The sequence below is a fragment of the Nerophis ophidion genome, linkage group LG17 (assembly GCF_033978795.1).
Source record: "Nerophis ophidion isolate RoL-2023_Sa linkage group LG17, RoL_Noph_v1.0, whole genome shotgun sequence".
Classification (NCBI taxonomy): domain Eukaryota; kingdom Metazoa; phylum Chordata; class Actinopteri; order Syngnathiformes; family Syngnathidae; genus Nerophis; species Nerophis ophidion.
This window is the reverse complement of record NC_084627.1, coordinates 50,928,749-50,949,403: the sequence shown is the minus strand read 5'-3', so window position 1 is coordinate 50,949,403 and position 20,655 is coordinate 50,928,749. Positions and strand designations below refer to the sequence as shown.

Here is a 20,655-nt window from a genome sequence, read left to right as displayed (position 1 = left end):
CACCTCTGGTTAAATGTACTTTAAATGTATTGGTGCATTTATGTTGAGACAATTTATTTAAAATCTGTTTTACCTTGAAGGGAAAATATTAGTCAATTTTCTTGCACTTGTTTAATGGTTAAGAGTTTGATAGCCTAATTATAATTGTAAATTATGGGATTGGAATTGATTGATTTTGTACAGCATGTTAATCAGTGACGTGCTGTCAGAGGAGACAAGTGAGGCAGTGCCTCACCTTACCACCAGGAGGGGTAAAAGGCTTACTGTAACTCTGAGATCTTCAAAAAACAGATTAATAAAATAAGTTTGAATATTTCTCTTTTGGTGTATGCTTTCTTTGTGATTTTGGTGTGGTTCCTGTATAGTTGGATAATTTTCATGGTCAAAATTGCGGATATTCTGTGTTTCCTGATCAAAATAACGCTGCAGACCAGAAGTGAGGCAGACACAGGTGTTGCCTCCACGGCTACACACAAAGTGTATTGAGCGTGTGCGTGAGAGGGGGCGTGTGCTTGATGCCACGGGGAAAAGGCAGGCCTTGAGGCAGCAAGTACCTTTGCCTCAAAGTAGGAGGCGATATATTGTTCAATGCCTCAGCAGTACTCTGACTCGCCACACTGGGAGAAATGGGGGCGCTAAAGCTAGCAGACACATGTCTCTCCAGCAGAAGCCAGACTTTTTTCTTTTTCTTTTTAAATTTGTATTTATAACAAAGATGGCATTTTTATAAGAGTAAGCCAGCGTTTGTGGGTGTTATGGCTGCTTCAGGTACAAATACAGAAAGGTAAGATACACTCACAATACTTGATTTATTTTGTTAAAAATGGGACCAAAAAGTATTTAATAACAACTTTTTCAAATACTTTTTGGACCAATTTGTCGTACCATATTATTGTTGTGATAATGTTTTTATGAGAGCAAATTCCTCCCTTCCTTTTCCTGTTATTGCAACCTAAATCAACAATGGCTAGAACTGCTCATTAATTTAAGTTAAAAAACAAAAGAAGAAAAAAAACTCCAAAAGTATCAATGCCTCACCTGGTGTATAGTTCACCGCACGTCACTGATGGTAATCTTGTGGTGTTTTGTCCTTAAAGGTTTTTCACCTACAAGACTGCTAAAATCTCCTTGTAGATTAGAGACTGATAAAAGCTAAAAGACTGCTAAAAGCTCCATACAAACTAGTAAAAGCTCCTAAAAGTTCCTTAAAGACTAGTAAAAGCTCCTAAAAGCTCTCAAAAGCTGCTAAAGGCTGCTAAAAAGGAACAAGACGCTGTTTCATTGTTTGAAGAAACTGTTGCAAACTAAAGGAAAATAAAAGGGGAATAAAATAACAACGGTCTGGTCTTCTGAATGAAATCCAGAAGCCAAATTCAGCATTGGTACATCCTTTCAAGTGTGGGATAAGCACCGCAAAAAAATCAAAACACTTGCCAATTGCATCATGTGAGAAATGGACATTGAAACAGTGTAGTTCTGACTTTGTAGGATATGTACAGCAAGTAGTGGGCATGGAGGGATCAGAAAGTATAATAACAAGTATATTCATTTGATTATTTACATTTGATTTGATTATTTACAATCTGAGGAGGTGGGAGGGTGTGTGTTTAGGGTTGAAGTTGCCAGGAGGTGTTGTTTTAGAGCGCTTTTGAAGGAGGATAGAGATGCACTTACTTTTCCAGCTGTTGGGAGTGCATTCCACATTGATGTGGCATAGAAGGAGAATGAGTTAAGACCTTTTTTAGATGGGAATCTGGGTTTAACGTGGTTTGTGGAGCTCCCCCTGGTGTTGTGGTTATGGCGGTCATTTACGTTAAGGAAGTAGTTTGACATGTACTTCAGGATCAAGGAGGTGTAGTGGATTTTATAGACTAGGCTCAGTGCAAGTTGTTTTACTCTGTCCTCCACCCTGGTTGGAGTGAGGTGTGATCTGGGGTAGAGGTCTAATAGTATCCGGACTAGCTTGTTCTGGAATGTTTGGAGTCTAGATTTGAGGGTTTTGGAGGTGCTGGGGTACCAGGAGGTGCAAGCGTAATCGAAGAAGGGTTGAATGAGAGTTCCCGCTAGAATCCTCAAGGTGCTTTTGTTGACCAGAGAGGAGATTCTGTGGAGGAATCTCGTTCGTCGATTGACCTTTTTGATTATCTTGGTTGCCATTTCATCACAGGAAAGATTAGCCTGTAGAATGGAAGCTAGGAACAGTAAGTGATCTCATCTTTCCTGGTAATAACAATATCACCCACTTTTATAGTGAAGTCACTGGCTTTAAGAAGGTTGATGTGGGACCCAAATAGGATGGATTGATTGATTAAGAATTTTATTAGAAGATTGCACAGTACAGTACATTTTACAAACCCGATTACGTTTTTCAACTCGTTTAAGTCGGGGTCCACGTTAATCAATTCACATACTTGCCAACCTTGAGACATCCGAGTTTGGGAGATGGGGGGGCTGAGGTGTGGAAGTGGGCGGGGTTAGGGGATGGCAGGGTTTGGTGGTAGCGGGGGCGTATATTGTAGCGCCCCGGAAGAGTTAGTGCTGCAAGGGCTTCTGGGTATTTGTTCTGTTGGGTTTATGTTGTGTTACGGCAGGCAGGAGACTACGGTCCATCCAGACCCACACCTCCCGCCACCTGAACAGTTTTTTCCCCTCGGCCATCAGACACGTGAACAATACCAAGATCTGATAGCTCAATTACAGCTCATGTTATTCTATTCTGTGTTATATGTCTTTTATGTTGCACAATTGCGCTAGGTAAAATTCCGAGTTTGTGAACCCGTTCTCAAACAATGGCAACAAAAACTTTTCTGATTTCTGATGTTCTCCTGAAATGTGTCTGTCATTCTTGTTTGGTGTGGGTTCACAGTGTGGCGCATATTTGTAACAGTGTTGAAGTTGTTTATACGACTCCCTCAATGTGACCTGTATGGCTGTTGATCAAGTATGCCTTGCATTTGCTTATGTGTGTGTGTAAAAACAGCATTTATTATTTGACTGGGTTGACATGCTGTTTGTATGGAGGAAAAGCGGACATGACGACAGGCTATAGAGGACGCTGAAGGCAGTGCCTTAAAGGCACGCCCCCAATATTGTTGTCTGGGTGGAAATCGGGAGAAATTCGGGAGAATAGTTGCCCCGGGAGATTTTCGGGAGGGGAACTGAAATTCGTGAGTCTCCCGGAAAAATTGAGAGGGTTGGCAAGTATGTCAATTCGTGGTATCCAGCTTCCGCTTTCCTAGTCACTGCCAATGTGTGCTTGAGCAAGACACTTCACCCACCTTGCTTCCAGTGATGCTCACATTGGTGCATTAATTACAAATGAATGTTTGGTAGTGGTCGGCAAGGCCATTGATGCAAATTGGCAGCCATGTTTCCATCAGTCTACCCTATGTAGTTTGTATGTGTGTTTAGGTAAACCCAAGCAGAGATTATTTTGCTGTGGCAGAGAAGGGAGTCAAGCCCCTCCTGATAATATATGAATATCCTTCAATGAAAACATACCGCATCCTCAGAGGTAAGTAGGACCAAGATCCAGCATTGTTGATGGAGTGGTTGTGTGTGTGGTCATGTGGAAGTAAGTGTAACCTATGTGTGTGTGTGTGTGTGTGTGTGTGTGTGTGTGTGTGTGTGTGTGTGTGTGTGTGTGTAGATGGTACAGATCTTGCATACAGCTCTGTCAACTTCAACAGCGACGGTAGTCTTCTTGCCAGCCTGGGCAGTGCACCTGACTACATGCTGACAGTGTGGAACTGGAGGCAAGAGGAAGTGGTTCTCAGGTGCAAAGCTATTTCTCAGGAGGTCTACAAAGTCAGCTTCTCCCCGTACAACCCTGGACTACTGACGTCATCAGGATCGGGACACATCAAGTAACAAAAGACACACTGTATACTCCAAACTAGGGCTGGGCGATATGGCCTTTTTTAATATCTCAACATTTTTTAGGCTATATCGCGATACACCATGTATATCTACATATTTGGCCTTAGCCTTGAATAAACACTTAATGCATATAATCACAGCATTCTTCATACAGCATTAATATATGCTACTTTTAAACTTTCATGCAGAGAGGTAAATCACAACTAAGTCAATTGACCAAAACTGTATTTATTAAACATTTATTGGCACAGTGGCACAAACATTCATGTCATTTCCAAAACAGAAAGTGCAAGATTGTAAGAGACATTTTAAAACAAGCTATGAGTGCACTTTTGTGCATGATGTCACTAAGATGACTTATCAAAACAACACTAAATTAAAATGCACTTTCTGTACAGAACGCCACTACAATAGTTTAAAACAAATCAAGTTCATTTTTGTGGATGATGTCACACGAGATTTTTCAAAAAGTGTCAAATAAAAATGAGCTGCATAATAGAAAATCAAATAGTGTATGTCCTTGACTATGTGGTAGGTTCCTGCATACGTTATCTCCTTTTGTTGTTGACTAGTTTTTTCATACGCTGTTGATCTGGAAATGTTTGCCTCGGCATTTTGATGGTGTGGCGCCGAATGGAGATGTTGACATACGGAGTAAGCACTCTTCATTCTCTTGCAAGTGACTTTCAAATGATGCTACACATTAGCAGTAATGCTACTTTTTGTAGCAACGCTTTTGCCCCACACTTGACAAATTACGGTTGTCTGTTCGACATATTCCTACTTGAAGCCAAACCACCCCCAGATGGTGGACCCCCTGCTGTTTTTCTTGAGAATTAATTCTTCCTTCATTTGTTACCAGATTCGCTCCTTCTTTCTCTCGTATTACCACTCACACGGCTCCGCTAGCATCACTGTTAACGTTACCCATGCTGCTACCTCTCTGCTCCATGAGGGCGTGTACGTATGTGACGTATGAGGTGACAGTATGTGAGGTATAGGTGACAGTATGTGACGTGTGAGGTGACAGTATGTGATGTATGAGGTGACAGTATGTGACGTGTGAGGTGACAGTATGTGACGTGTGAGGTGACAGTATGTGAGGTATGAGGTGACAGTATGTGACGTGTGAGGTGATAGTATGTGACGTATGAGGTGACAGTATGTGACGTATGAGGTGACAGTATGTGACGTATGAGGTGACAGTATGTGACGTGTGAGGTGACAGTATGTGACGTATGAGGTGACAGTATGTGACGTATGAGGTGACAGTATGTGACGTATGAGGTGACAGTATGTGAGGTATGAGATGACAGTATGTGATGTATGAGGTGACAGTGTGTGAGGTATGACGTGACAGTATGTGAGGTATGAGGTGACAGTATGTGACGTATGAGGTGACAGTATGTGAGGTATGAGGTGACAGTATGTGAGGTATGAGGTGACAGTATGTGACGTATGAGGTGACAGTATGTGAGGTGTGAGGTGACAGTATGTGACGTGTGAGGTGACAGTATGTGACGTGTGAGGTGACAGTATGTGACGTGTGAGGTCACAGTATGTGACGTGTGAGGTGACAGTATGTGACGTGTGAAGTGACAGTATGTGACGTGTGAGGTGACAGTATGTGACGTGTGAGGTGACAGTATGTGACGTGTGAGGTGACAGTATGTGACGTGTGAGGTGACAGTATGTGAGGTGTGAGGTGACAGTATGTGAGGTGTGAGGTGACAGTATGTGAGGTGTGAGGTGACAGTATGTGACGTATGAGGTGACAGTATGTGAGGTGTGAGGTGACAGTGTGTGACGTGTGAGGTGACAGTATGTGACGTATGAGGTGACAGTATGTGAGGTGTGAGGTGACAGTATGTGACGTGTGAGGTGACAGTATGTGACGTATGAGGTGACAGTATGTGACGTATGAGGTGACAGTATGTGACGTATGAGGTGACAGTATGTGACGTGTGAGGTGACAGTATGTGACGTGTGAGGTGACAGTATGTGAGGTGTGAGGTGACAGTATGTGACGTGTGAGGTGACAGTATGTGACGTGTGCGGTGACAGTATGTGACGTGTGAGGTCACAGTATGTGACGTGTGAGGTGACAGTATGTGACGTGTGAGGTGACAGTATGTGACGTATGAGGTGACAGTATGTGAGGTGTGAGGTGACAGTATGTGACGTGTGAGGTGACAGTATGTGACGTGTGCGGTGACAGTATGTGACGTGTGGTCACAGTATGTGACGTGTGAGGTGACAGTATGTGACGTGTGAGGTGACAGTATGTGACGTGTGAGGTGACAGTATGTGACGTGTGAGGTGACAGTATGTGACGTGTGAGGTGACAGTATGTGACGTGTGAGGTGACAGTATGTGAGGTGTGAGGTGACAATATGTGAGGTGTGAGGTGACAGTATGTGAGGTGTGAGGTGACAGTATGTGACGTATGAGGTGACAGTATGTGAGGTGTGAGGTGACAGTATGTGACGTGTGAGGTGACAGTATGTGACGTATGAGGTGACAGTATGTGAGGTGTGAGGTGACAGTATGTGACGTGTGAGGTGACAGTATGTGACGTATGAGGTGACAGTATGTGACGTATGAGGTGACAGTATGTGACGTATGAGGTGACAGTATGTGACGTGTGAGGTGACAGTATGTGACGTGTGAGGTGACAGTATGTGAGGTATGAGGTGACAGTATGTAAGGTGTGAGGTGACAGTATGTGACGTGTGAGGTGACAGTATGTGATGTATGAGGTGACAGTATGTGACGTATGAGGTGACAGTATGTGAGGTATGAGATGACAGTATGTGATGTATGAGGTGACAGTGTGTGACGTGTGAGGTGACAGTGTGTGACGTGTGAGGTGACAGTATGTGACGTGTGAGGTGACAGTATGTGAGGTATGAGGTGACAGTATGTGAAGTATGAGGTGACAGTATGTGAGGTGTGAGGTGACAGTATGTGAGGTATGAGGTGACAGTATGTGAGGTATGTAAGAAGGTGTGCTTGCTGTCTGTGAGAAGGAGAGACGAGAAGGAGTGGGAGGAGCCTGTAGTGTAATGCCTGCAGCTAAAAGCAACTGCGTGAGAATGTATACTCCAATATCAAGATAAAGTCATTTTCTATATCGCACAGAGACAAACCCGCGATATATGGAATACATCGATATATCGCCCAGCCCTACTCCAAACACATTGTTGTGTAAAAATATACTCCCTGTTCTTATCACAGCATAGGACAGTGCTTCACAATTATTTTCTGCTATGCCCCACTAGGAAGAAGAAAATATTATGTGCCCTTGCCCCATTCTCCACTGTGACTATAAAACAGACCTGGGCAAATTAATGCCCATTAAACAGTTCAATCTGGCCCGCCGGACATTTCCAAAATCTTTTTTTTTATCTTTAAGATGTAAAGTGTAGCTGCCATTGTGATGTACACTCATGTTTTATAATGACTGTAAGTCTTCAACTGTACTAAGTATTTCAATGGCTGGAATCTGCGCTTATGGGTGATATACTAGTTACTATGGTCATCTAATTAGTTACTATGGTCATCTAATTAGTTACTATGGTCATCTAATTAGTTACTATGGTCATCTAATTACTTAATATGGTCATCTAATTAGTTACTATGGTCATCTAATTACTTAATATTGTCATCTAATTAGTTACTATGGTCATCTAATTAGTTACTGTGGTCATCTAATTAGTTCCTATGGTCATCTAATTAGTTCCTATGGTCATCTAATTAGTTACTATGGTCATCTAATTACTTAATATGGTCATCTAATTAGTTACTATGGTCATCTAATTACTTAATATTGTCATCTAATTAGTTACTATGGTCATCTAATTAGTTACTGTGGTCATCTAATTAGTTCCTATGGTCATCTAATTAGTGACTATGGTCATCTAATTAGTGACTATGGTCATCTAATTAGTTATTATGGTCATCTAATTAGTGACTATGGTCATCTAATTAGTGACTATGGTCATCTAATTAGTTATTATGGTCATCTAATTAGTGACTATGGTCATCTAATTAGTGACTATGGTCATCTAGTTAGTTACTATGGTCATTTAATTAGTGACTATGGTCATCTAGTTAGTTACTATGGTCATCTAATTAGTGACTATGGTCATCTAGTTAGTGACTATGGTCATCTAGTTAGTTACTACGGTCATTTAAGTCACAGCAGCTCAGACGAGGCACCAAGCAGTGTGGGCGGGGAGCGTTTCCACAGAGTGTTTCCAGAGCGGCCAGCCTGAAATGTGGGTGTCAGGGACAGACGTGGAAATAATTTAAACATACCGTGAGGTGGAGGTAATTCAATTCAAATTACAATTCATCAAATAAATGTAATTGAAATTCCAAAATGTAATTTTCGCACACCGTCAACTTGTGTACAGTCAACGGTGCAAGTTTGGAAATGTTATCGTTCATGAAAAGTCAGTTTCTGACGCAAAGCTAAACATCAGTAGATGTTTTTTTTTTTCCATCAATAATTCAAAAATCCTCTACCCAGGTTCTGGAAAATGGCCAGCACGTTTACAGGTCTTAAGCTGGAGGGGCTTATTGGCCATTTTGGAAAAACTGCAGCTACTGACATTGAGGGCTACATAGAACTTCCCGATGGAAAGGTTAGTATGTTTAAGTTGGGTGTAGGGTTGTACGGTATACCGCTACTAGTATAGTATCGCGGTACTAATGAATCAAAAAGGGTACTATACTCTGTTTAAAAAGTACCATGTGCAGGTTTCTCTCCTTGTGGTTCCTCAGACCACCAAGCACTGACATGACAGTGCAGCTTCAGGGTTTACAACACTTATTTTTCAGCAAGTGTTTGTTTGTGGCTGTCTCTCTCTTGCTCTCGCTCCAGCTCTCTCTCTATCCTCCCCGGCTGCTGCCTTTTAACAGAGCGACAGGTGATTAGATAACCAGGCCCAGGTGGGCCATCTACGCACCTGTCGCTGATCTCGAAGGCGGTCCTGGTACACCCCGTTTTGCTGCAGGACCACAGGCAAATCTCCCCTCCACATACCAGTTCCTAATTTTAAAATTTTTAATTTACATTTTTTTAACGGGCATTACAGCCCACCGTCACGTCATGACATTGCTGGGTTTACAAGCAGAGGAGCATGTTCGGCAGCGCACAATCACAGAGTACTTACAAGCAGTCACGGTGTGTAGACAGAAAAGGGAGAACGGATACATTTTGGCCTAAAAACTAACGATTAAGGTGAAACTATAACACTGAAACGCCCTCAGGAAGAGGGGCTTTAAGACACGGCTAGATAGCTAGCTAGGAGCACATATCCATCCGCAGTCGGCAGTGTTTTAGCTACTTCTAAGTCACTAATCCTTGTCTCCATGGTTACGAATAAAGTGAGTTTCTTACAAGTATCATCCCAGCAGGACGAGGAATAGCTAAACATGCTTCACTACACACCGTAGGAGGATATAACAGCTCACCGGCGTCACCGCTAACAAAAGCTAGCGCGCCTGAACGGAAACAAATGCCACGGGTGGATCTACACCTGACATCCACTGTGATGATATCAAGTACAATAGCGTATCTGTTACGGCGGATATTAATGCGCGGCTTGTTATCCCAAGATGCAGATTGAACTACGAAGGCAGAACATTTTTTATTTTCCTTGAATCAGGCAAAGTACAAAAATACAGAAAAGTGTGCCGATGGCAGGGGAAGCTAAGGAAAAAGCTAACGGGAAAGCTTAGCATAAAATCAGGAATCAAAGAGTATATCCACGTAACTTGTGTAGCGTAAACAAGACAGCCAGACTGAGTGAGGCGAAAAGCAGGAATGAATATCTCTCTGATTAGTGCCCGGGAGCAGGTGAGCATCCCGCACACTAATCAGAGGCATGTGAGAATAATCAGCACCCATGGCAAAACACAAACCCAGAGGTGCTGAAACAGAACTAAGGGAGTCTTTAATCAAACAAAACATGATCCGGGCAACAAATCATGACTGTACATTGATATTATTTTTTTCATTCCATTCTTCATTTTTCTACTGCTTTTCCCTTTCGAGGTCGCAGGGGGTGCTGGAGCCTATCACAGCTGCATTTGGGCAGAAGGCGGGGTACACTCTGGACAAGTCCCCACCTCATCACAGGGCCAACACAGTGAAGTGTGAAGTGAAGTGAATTATATTTATATAGCGCTTTTTCTCAAGTGACTCAAAGCGCTTTACATAGTGAAACCCAATATCTAAGTTACATTTAAAGCAGTGTGGGTGGCACTGGGAGCAGGTGGGTAAAGTGTCTTGCCCAAGGACACAACGGCAGTAACTAGGATGGCACAAGCGGGAATCGAACCTGCAACCCTCAAGTTGCTGGCACGGCCACTCTACCAACCGAGCTATGCCGCCCACAGATAGACAGACAACATTCACACACTAGGGACCATTTAGTGTTGCCAATCAACCTATCCCCAGGTGCATGTCTTTGGAGGTGGGAGGGGCCTATCCCCAGGTGCATGTTTTTGGAGGTGGGAGGGGCCTATCCCAGGTGCATGTCTTTGGAGGTGGGAGGGGCCTATCCCAGGTGCATGTCTTTGGAGGTGGGAGGGGCCTATACCCAGGTGCATGTCTTTGGAGGTGGAAGGGGCCTATCCCCAGGTGCATGTTTTTGGAGGTGGGAGGGGCCTATCCCAGGTGCATGTCTTTGGAGGTGGGAGGGGCCTATACCCAGGTGCATGTCTTTGGAGGTGGGAGGGGCCTATCTCCAGGTGCATGTCTTTGGAGGTGGGAGGGGCCTATCCCAGGTGCATGTCTTTGGAGGTGGGAGGGGCCTATACCCAGGTGCATGTCTTTGGAGGTGGGAGGGGCCTATCTCCAGGTGCATGTCTTTGGAGGTGGGAGGGGCCTATCCCAGGTGCATGTCTTTGGAGGTGGGAGGGGCCTATACCCAGGTGCATGTCTTTGGAGGTGGAAGGGGCCTATCCCCAGGTGCATGTCTTTGGAGGTGGGAGGGGCCTATCCCCAGGTGCATGTCTTTGGAGGTGGGAGGGGCCTATCCCCAGGTGCATGTGTTTGGAGGTGGGAGGAAGCCGAGTACTCGGAGAGAACCCACGCAGTCACGGGGAGAACATGCAAACTCCACACAGAAAGATTCTGATCCTGGGATTAAACTCAGGACTACTGAGGACCTTCGTATTGTGAGGCACATGCACTAACCCCTGTTCCTCCGTGCTGCAAATATATTTTGTCCTTTTTTGGAAATTCATATTATGTTTATAAAGTCAGTCAATATGTTCCTGGACACATAAAAACTTTGAATATGACCAATGTATGATCCTTTAACTACTTACATTTGTGGTATCATCCAAAACTAATGTAAAGTATCCAAACAATGGAAGAATAAGTGATTATTACATTTTAACAGAAGTGTAGATAGAACATGTTAAAAGAGAAAGTAAGCAGATATTAACAGTAAATTAAGAAGTGGATTAATAATTATTTTTTACAGCTTTGTCCATTCCAAAGACATGCACCTGGGGATAGGCCCCTCCCACCTCCAAAGACATGCACCTGGGGATAGGCCCCTCCCCCCTCCAAAGACATGCACCTGGGGATAGGTTGATTGGCAACACTAAATGGTCCCTAGTGTGTGAATGTTGTCTGTCTATCTGTGTTGGCCCTGCGGTGATGAAGCGACTTGTCCAGGGTGTACACCGCCTTCCGCCCGATTGTAGCTGAGATAGGCACCAGCGCCCCCTGCGACCCCACAGGGGATAAGCGGTAGAAAATGGATGGATGGCTCGTCCATTATATTTTGAACCAAATAATGACACAATATGTTACTGCATATGTCAGCAGACTAATTAGGAGCCTTTGTTTGTTTACTTTCAACTAAAAGACAAGTTGTCTAGTATGTTCAATATTTTATATAAGACTTAAAATGTTCTTTGATTGCAAAAAAACAACAACATATGTTTAATGTACCCTAAGATTTTTTGTTAATATAAAGCCAATAATGCAATTTTTGTGTGGTCCCCTTTTATTTAGAAAAGTATCGAAAAGTATCAAAATAGATTTCGGTAGCGGTACCAAAATATGGGGACAACCCTAGCTGGGTGTATATAGTACAGTGTAGGACACAGGACAGGATAGTTGGGATGCAACTCCCAATGACATGCTGACATGCTGTGATTTCTTCTCAGGTGGTCTCTGGCTCCAACTGGGGAAACCTGCTGCTGTGGGATGGAAACGCCATCAAAGTGGAGCTCTGCAGCACCGGAGGACAGAACTGCCACGCAGGGGTTGTCCAGCCCTTTTCCCTGGAGGATGGACAGCTAATGACTATTGGCTCTGACGGAGCGATCCGGGTAAAATGGAAATGAAAGGCTGGAAAAGTCCTGGTTAATGTCAGTATGACGTCAGGACCATTTTTTGACACGGCAGAGCTGGGATTTTGAGACCATTGACAGCGCTGACAGCAGCAGCGAGAACAGCAAGTTTGAGATGCAAGCCATAAATGAGTTGGTGGTGGGACACCATGTCGGCTTGTCCTCGATTGTGAAAAGCTCCAAACCTGACTCTACTATTTGGTTTGCTCAGGTGCAAGAAGAAAATCACCATGCATGTTTAAAATGTGTCATTCAGCCTCGGTGACCGCTTTAAAACACATTTATCTTCTCTATGCTTTGGCAGGACTCCAATGGGGCCATTTGGAAACTGGATCTTTCTTTCACGTACTCGGTGAGGTTCCCCTACTGCAGGCCTGGGCAATTAATTTGACTCGGCGGGGCCACATTTAGAGAAAAAATGTGTCTGGGGGCCGGTATATCTATTTTTAGGAACACTTATACAAAACCTCACAATAATGCTGATTGAATGCTAAAAACGTTATGACAGACCGCTTTGAACGGAATGGGATTTTCCACTTTGCATCAGTCCATCTTAGATGAGCTCGGGCCCTGCGAAGCCAGCGGCATTTCTGGGTGTTGTTGATAAATGCATTCGCTTTGCACAGTAGAGTTTTACCTTGCACTTACAGATGTAGCTATGTACTTACTGATAGTGGTTTTCTTAAGTGTTCCTGAGCCCATGTGGTGATATCCTTTAAACACAAATGAAGGTTTTTGATGCTGTATCGCCTGAGAGATTGAAGGTCTGTAATATCATTGCTTACGTGCAGTGATTTTTTTCAGACTCTCTGAACCTTTTGATGATATTACGGAGCATAGATGGTGAAACCACTAAATTCCTTGCAATAGCTCGTTGAGAAATGTTGTTCTTAAACTGTTTGACAATTTGGTTACGCATTTGTTGTAGGCATCAAATTCCAAATGAGCTAATATTTGCAGAAAATAACAATGTTTTCCAGTTCGAACATTAAGTATCTTGTCTTTGCAGTCCGTTCGATTGAATGTAGGTTGAAAAGGATTTGCAAATCATTGTATTCTGTTTTTATTTACGAGTTACACAACTTGGTTTTGGGATTTGTACAACATTTTTTCAATAAGCATTGAAAAAAGTATATTTTTTTCCAGCGCAAGTTGCCAACACTGATAATAACATCTCTGTGAGCAGACTCCTGATCCCGAGTGCCTGTCTTACTTCCATGCCGGACCAATTAAGGGTCTCGATGTGTCAAAGAAAAGTCATCTCATGGCCACAACTGCTCTGGATCGTGAGTCCCTCTCTTTATTTGCCTCCAACACACTTTACAACACACATGCGTTCTACAGACATCACCTTTTTTTTTTTCAGATTCTGTCAGGGTCTTTGACTTTCTGGCAAAAACCGAAGTCACCTGCAGCCGCTTCAATCAGGGTGGAACTGCTCTCCACTGGGCGCCCCCTTTGGTGGGCCTGGCAGTGCAGGAATGTTACCAACATCCTGAGAATGTGATGGATTCAACCTCTGATGTTTGTGTCCAGGTCAATGAGACAGGAAGTTTGCTGGTGACCGGCTTTGAAGATGGTGTGATCCGCTTACTGGAGCTTTTTGACCCCTCGGCTCTGCAAATAGTAACCAGGCACAAAGCAAATGGCCAACTGCGGCTCAAACAGGCCTTCAAACCTCACAATGCTCCTGTCACTGCTGTTGCATATGAGTGCAATGGGACAATATTGGCCACAGCGGTAAAGTGGTCATTATCCACTGAAATAACAAGTATTTTCTTTGTTTTCCTGATCTTACCTTCTTATGCTCAGAGCTCAGACTGCACGGTGTTCTTCTTCACTGTCGGGGAAATGTATGAGCCAATCGGATTCATCTCCGTTCCGGGACCGGTAGTGCTACTGGCGCCGTCGCCTCATTCCCACGTAAGTTTGGTTTTTCTTTGAAATGGCAACCAACTGCACAGCAAAAAGTCAGTGTTCAAAAACAAGAAAAAAAAATACTAAAATGAGTGCGAAATATGAAGGAGAAGGTTAAAAAAATTGGCTCCAGATATTGATTATTTTAGCAATCACGTAATCTTTGAATTAGTTTGTTGGGGTTAATTGAGTAAACAAATAAAACACACTTTATAGCAGGGGTCGGGAATCATTTTGGCTGAGAGTGCCATGCAATCAGAATATTTTAAAAAGTATTATGGTGAGAGCCATACAGTATTTGTTTAAGACTAAATACAACTAAATGTGTGCATTTTTAAGTAAGACCCACATTTTTACAGTATAATAAGTCTCTTATTCTTTTCAAAAACATTGTTGTTCTCAAGCTAGCCAATAATAAATAAAATATTTGTTACCATTAATGCGACTTCTTGAGCAGGTGCGGTAGAAACCAGATGGATGGATTAAAATGCATGAGAAATTTTTATATTTTGAACGTTATTTTTGACACTGATTACCAGCGGAATTATTCATTACTTATCTTAAGCAATGTCAGCTAAGATTTATCTGAGAGCCAGGTGCAGTCATCAAAAGAGCCACATCTGGTTCTAGAGCCATAGGTTCAATACCCCGGCTTTATAGCTGCAATGCATATTTTAGGTAAAATAATTTAAATTAAAAAAAAAATCTTCTTGCATTCATTCTTTTTTTTTAAATAAATGCACATTATCAAAAATGTATAAAAAGATACAAAACAAGTCTCCGCTGTTTGGCACTACACATATTCACGGCACACACACACCACCGCTCTCATGTTTTCTCAAATAAATGTGTTTTCAGACAGAAAAAGGACTAAAACATTTCACTTTTGTTTCATTTTCCAGAGTGAAAATCGTTTGCTGATCCTGTGTCAAAGTGGTCATGTGGTGGAGGTCTCCTATCCTGATCCCAAAACCTGCAAACCAACTAAATCCTACGAACTGCTTGATCTGCCCAGGAAATCATTCTGCTTTCGGAGCATCAAATCTCGAATCAAGGTTTTGTTTTTTATATATTTCTAATATGGGTTTTACCTAATATGGCAGTTAAGTAGTAATAAAGCATCATCAAGTCATGGCCATCTTCTTATCACCATGTACATGTTTAGCGCTTTTGTCAACATATAATTTAAGACCCAAAAGAATGTGTTATAGTGTAGTTAACTTTGTTGTTATCGCTCAGCAGCACTAAAAGGACAACAGGAACACACCCTATTTTTCAGACCATAGGGCGCACTGGATTCCTGTTATTCAGCTTATGTCAACATCAAATATTTTCAACTGTGTTCTTCTTATAAGTCTTTCAACTTCTCATGACTTGCACGCATGCCTGGGTTTCAGAGAGAGGAGGAAATCGCAAGGCGACAAGCTTTGAAGGAACAGCTAGAGAAAGAGCGAAAGGAAAAACAGATTAAAGAGGAAGAGGAGGAGGAGGAGGAACCCGAGCCGTTGCCCCCCATCTACATCCCAGCCCCTCCTTGTCCTCTCTACTGCGGCTTCTATTCCCAGCCAAATCAGTTCTGGCTCTCAATGGTACGGCTCTGACACACTCCAGTCCTATGCTCCTCACCTTTTCAGACAACTGATATTCAACTACACATTGGTGTCTTTCTTGAAACCGGAACAGGTCCAGGTTTTAGCCACCACTCTCAGCTCTAAAGTTCTCTGCTGTATTTTTTTTATCCGGACGTCACGTAATGGAGATGAATGCCAAGTTTAGTGCTGCATGAATGTAGGGGAGAAAAAAGTTCCAATTTATTTGTGCTCAATGCTTATAGGCTATTTGCTCATCATATATATATATATATATATATATATATATATATATATATATATATATATATATACGCGTTAGGTCAAGAAAAGACTCAGAGGCTATTTTCCCTACTTGTCAGGGGAAATGATACAATCCGCAGGAAAACCTGCAAAACAGGCTTGTAGGGATGAAATAACCTTGGTGTTCGTATATTCTGCTCTACCCCGGTATTGAGCACTGTATAACGGATAAACCACAGAAACCTCGACTGTGTGTGTGTGTGTGTGTGTGTGTGTGTGTGTGTATATATATATATACCTGTATATGTTTATATATGTACTGTACTGTATATACTGTGTATATGTATATATATATTATATATTATATATATATTATATTATATATTATATATATATTATATATGTACATATATAAAATATATATACATATATATTATATACATATATATTATATACATATATATTATATTACATATATATTATATATATATATATATATAGAGAGAGAGAGAGAGAGTTCAGTCGAATATGCTACAAAGACAACATATTTGATGTTCAAACTGATAAACATTTTTTTTTATGCAAAAAATCATTACCTTTAGAATTTGATGCCAGCAACATGTGACAAAGAAGTTGGGAAAGGTGGCAATACATACTGATAAAGTTGAGGAATGCTCATCAAACACTTATTTGGAACATCCCACAGGTGTGCAGGCTAATTGGGAACAGGTGGGTGCCATGATTGGCTATAAAAGCAGCTTCCATGAAATGTTCACTCATTCACAAACAAGGATGGGGCAAGGGTCACCACTTTGTAAGCAAATTGTCGAACAGTTTTAGAACAACATTTCTCAACGAGCTTTTGCAAGGAATTGAGGGATGTAAAATGACATCATTTCTCTTCTCCAGGGTGAATATGACTCAGGCTTCTTATACCACTGTAAGTTTTCTGAGAATCAGGATGAAGACCCTGTCAAACGTAAGGATGAGCCTTTTGAGTTTGTGGTCGTCCACTGCAAAGACGATGACTCCATATGCTCTGTCGTATTCAGGTATTTTTTAATGTTGGATGTCTTGTAGAAAAAAGCATGATGTTGACAAATATTCACTACCGTATTTTCCCGACCATAGGGCGCACCGGATTATAAGGCGCACGACTGATGAATGGTCTATTTTCGATCTTTTTTTATATGTAAGGTGCATTAAAGGAGTCATATCATTAGTATTTTTTTCTAAATTGAAAACACATTTTTGTGGTCTACATAACATGTAATGGTGGTTCTTTGGTCAAAATGTTGCATAGATTATGTTTTACAGATCATCTTCAAGCCACTTTCTGGCAGTCGCTTCAGGATGCGCCATTTTGTGAGTAGTCTTATTTATGTGGCTCACTTTCGACAGCGTCTTCACCCCGTCTTTTTTTTTGTAGCAGTGTAGCGTGCAAGGACGAAAGTGGGAAAAGTGTCAAAAGATTGAGCTAACTGTTTTAATGACATTCAGACTTTACTTAAATCAATAACGGAGCAACATCACCTCATCCGCTGGACATGTGTCCCATGAAAAAACGTCCGACCGAAACGCTCTAGTAACTAAAATTCCTTGGGTGAATAATGTGAACTCACACCACTGGTATGTTTTAGGTCTTTCATGGCAGATATAAGTAAGAAATTGACACTCTTTTATATTAGAAATGGCAACAGCAGAGGATGAATGTCCCATAACAAGAAGACAGAGAAAAAGAAGAACCTTATCGACTATATTGTCGACACAGACTACAAAGGCAGACTCACGCAATTTTTCAGAAGTTATGCAGATCCCAAATACAGATCAGCAGGTACTAGAAGGTAAGAAAAGTTGCTTTTGGAAACAAAAACCCAGATATAATGTCTTAACTTATACTTTCACCATAAAAATACTCGTATGTTTAAGCACAGTACAATCCATCAAGCGGTGCGGCTTCATGGCTTACTAAAGTCGTACTAAACCATTTTGATATATTTTTGAGAGCCGTGTGTAATGTTCTATATTATTAATGGAACATATAACATGTTGGTGTTGCTTACTTGAATCATATTGCAGTCTGCATGTATCTCTTATGTTTGACTGCCATCTACTGGTCACATTTATCATTACACCATGTACCAAGTAAATTAGTAAGCAAAACCAGAATTATTCCTTACATTAGGAGCACCGGGTTAAAAGGCGCACTGTTGAGTTTTGAGGAAAATAAAATATTTAAAGTGCGCCTTAAAGTCCAGAAAATACGGTAATTATTTTCATCTGTTGCATGACGCTCATGTTTGGTTGTTTGTGTTGCAGCTCCAACAGGCAGCTGATGCTTTGTGGCATGTGGTCCGGCGCCATCAGAGTTTATTCTCTGGAACCTGATGACCACTCCCTAACCTCCATGCAGGCGTACTGGGAACTGAGCTTTCACGACAGCAATTATGGACACGTGCGGAACATTCGCTGCAGCCACGACGACCATTTTGTATTGACAGCAGGCGACGACGGGAACATCTTCTCCTTCAGCCTGCTTCCTCATGACAAGATGCCGAAAAAAAAGGCTACGGTTCCCTTGCCACGGGTGAGTCAGCACTTTCCAGGCGAGTTGAGAAATTGCTCGGATTTGACGGTTTTTAGATGTCTCCTCATAGGTGTGGACAACTGAAAAAAATAGTTCCCCTTGTAAGATATTTTGCAAACTGTCAAGGAAAGCAAAGGATTGATGATATTAATAGTTAGGTTTTTTTCTTTAAAATGAAATTTTTTGTTAACAAAAGCAAATAGAAAAATGTGTGGAAAATATTACAAAGTGAGGAGTAGATATTATTTTCTAGTATTTAGGCCCAAGTCGTTGCAATATTGTATTAGGTTGCATGCTCCCTTCAAGCTGCTCAAAGTCTGTGACCATCATGTGTGAAGTGAAGTGAATTATATTTATATAGCGCTTTTCTCCAGTGATGCAAAGCGCTTTACATAGTGAAACCCAGTATCTAAGTTATATTTAAAGCAGTGTGGGTGACATGGGAGCAGGTGGGTCAAGTGTCTTGCCCAAGGACACAACGGCAGTGACTAGGATGGCGGAAGCAGTAACTGAACCTGGAACCCTCCAGTTGCTGGCACGGCCACTCTACCAACCGAGCCATGCCGCCCACTGCAAAATCTTGCACCCGGCTGCCCTTTTTGATTACCTCTCGAGGAATTTAATTGTTTCCAATTATTTTTTTCCCATCATCTTCTACTCCGAAATGGACAGCAATAACTAAGCAGCCTGGTTTCATTATTAAGACTTCAAACTGTTGTGTATGACCGGTCTTCCTCTCAGGGAATAAAACACACTGGGCAATCCCAATCCCGGTAAGGTTTATTCAGGTGTACTGGAGAGGAGGCTACGCCGGATAGTCGAACCTCGGATTCAGAACAGTGTGGTTTTCGTCCTGGTCGTGGAACTGTGGACCAGCTCTATACTCTCAGCAGGGACCTTGAGGGTGCATGGGAGTTTGCCCAAGCAGTCTACGTGTGCTTTGTGGACTTGGAGAAGGCATTGAACCGTGTCCCTCAGGTAGTCCTGTGGGGAGTGCTCAGAGAGTATGGGGTATCGGACTGTCTGAATGTGGCGGTCCACTTCCTTTATGATCAGTGTCAGAGCTTGGTCCGCATTGCCGGCAGTAAGTCGGACACATTTCCAGTGAGGGTTGGACTCCGCCAAGGCTGTCCTTTGTCACCGATTCTGTTCATAACTTTTATGGACAGAATTTCTAGGCACAGTCAAGGCGTTGAGGGGTTCCGGTTTGGTGGTCACGGGATTAGGTCTCTGCTTTTTGCAGATGATGTGATCCTGATGGCTTCATCTGGCCAGGATCTTCAGCTCTCACTGGATCGGTTCGCAGCCGAGTGTGAAGCGCCCGTAATGAGAATCAGCACCTCCAGGTCCGAGTCCATGATTCTCGCCCGGAAAAGGGTGGAGTGCCATCTCCGGGTTGGGGAGGTGACCTTGCCCCAAGTGGAGGAGTTCAAGTACCTCAGAGTCTTGTTCTTGAGTGGGGGAAGAGTGGATCGTGAGATCGACAGGCGGATCGGTGCGGCGTCTTCAGTAATGCGGACGTTGTACCAATCCGTTGTGGTGAAGAAGGAGTTGAGCCGGAAGGCAAAGCTCTCAATTTACCGTTCCCATCCTCACCTATGGTCATGAGCTTTGGGTCATGACCGAAAGGATAAGATCACGGGTACAAGCGGCCGAAATGAGTTTCCTCCGCCGTGTGGCGGGGCTCTCCCTTAGAGATAGGGTGAGAAGCTCTGTCATTCGGGAGGAGCTCAAAGTAAAGCCGCTGCTCCTCCACATGGAGAGGAGCCAGATGAGGTGGTCCGGGTATCTGGTTAGGATGCCACCCGAACGCCTCCCTAGGGAGGCGTTTCGGGCACGTCCGACCGGTAGGAGGCCACGGGGAAGACCCAGGACACTTTGGGAAGACTATGTCTCCAGGCTGGCCTGGGAACGCCTCGGGATCCCCCGGGAAGAGCTGGACAAAGTGGCTGGGGAGAGGGAAGTCTGGGCTTCACTGCTTAGGCTGCTGCCCCCGCGACCCGACCTGGTATAAGCGGAAGAAGATGGGCGGACAATCCCAAGTTCTTTTGGATGATA

At 42.9% G+C, this 20,655-nt stretch overlaps 1 protein-coding gene across 1 annotated transcript in view; it reads left to right on the top strand.

Annotated features, from left to right (window-relative positions):
- Positions 1–20,655, top strand: part of LOC133536528 (cilia- and flagella-associated protein 44-like) — a 48,431-nt gene that overhangs the window by 943 nt on the left and 26,833 nt on the right. The window contains exons 2-15 of the mRNA XM_061877149.1: positions 3,412–3,514; positions 3,650–3,866; positions 8,414–8,528; positions 12,076–12,240; positions 12,317–12,472; positions 12,566–12,613; positions 13,448–13,547; positions 13,628–13,722; positions 13,798–14,001; positions 14,074–14,184; positions 15,081–15,233; positions 15,576–15,767; positions 16,920–17,062; positions 18,330–18,597. Coding sequence (XP_061733133.1) covers positions 3,490–3,514; positions 3,650–3,866; positions 8,414–8,528; positions 12,076–12,240; positions 12,317–12,472; positions 12,566–12,613; positions 13,448–13,547; positions 13,628–13,722; positions 13,798–14,001; positions 14,074–14,184; positions 15,081–15,233; positions 15,576–15,767; positions 16,920–17,062; positions 18,330–18,597 — 1,992 coding nt within the window. The 5' untranslated portion in view covers positions 3,412–3,489. The remainder of the gene's footprint in view (positions 1–3,411; positions 3,515–3,649; positions 3,867–8,413; positions 8,529–12,075; positions 12,241–12,316; positions 12,473–12,565; positions 12,614–13,447; positions 13,548–13,627; positions 13,723–13,797; positions 14,002–14,073; positions 14,185–15,080; positions 15,234–15,575; positions 15,768–16,919; positions 17,063–18,329; positions 18,598–20,655) is intronic.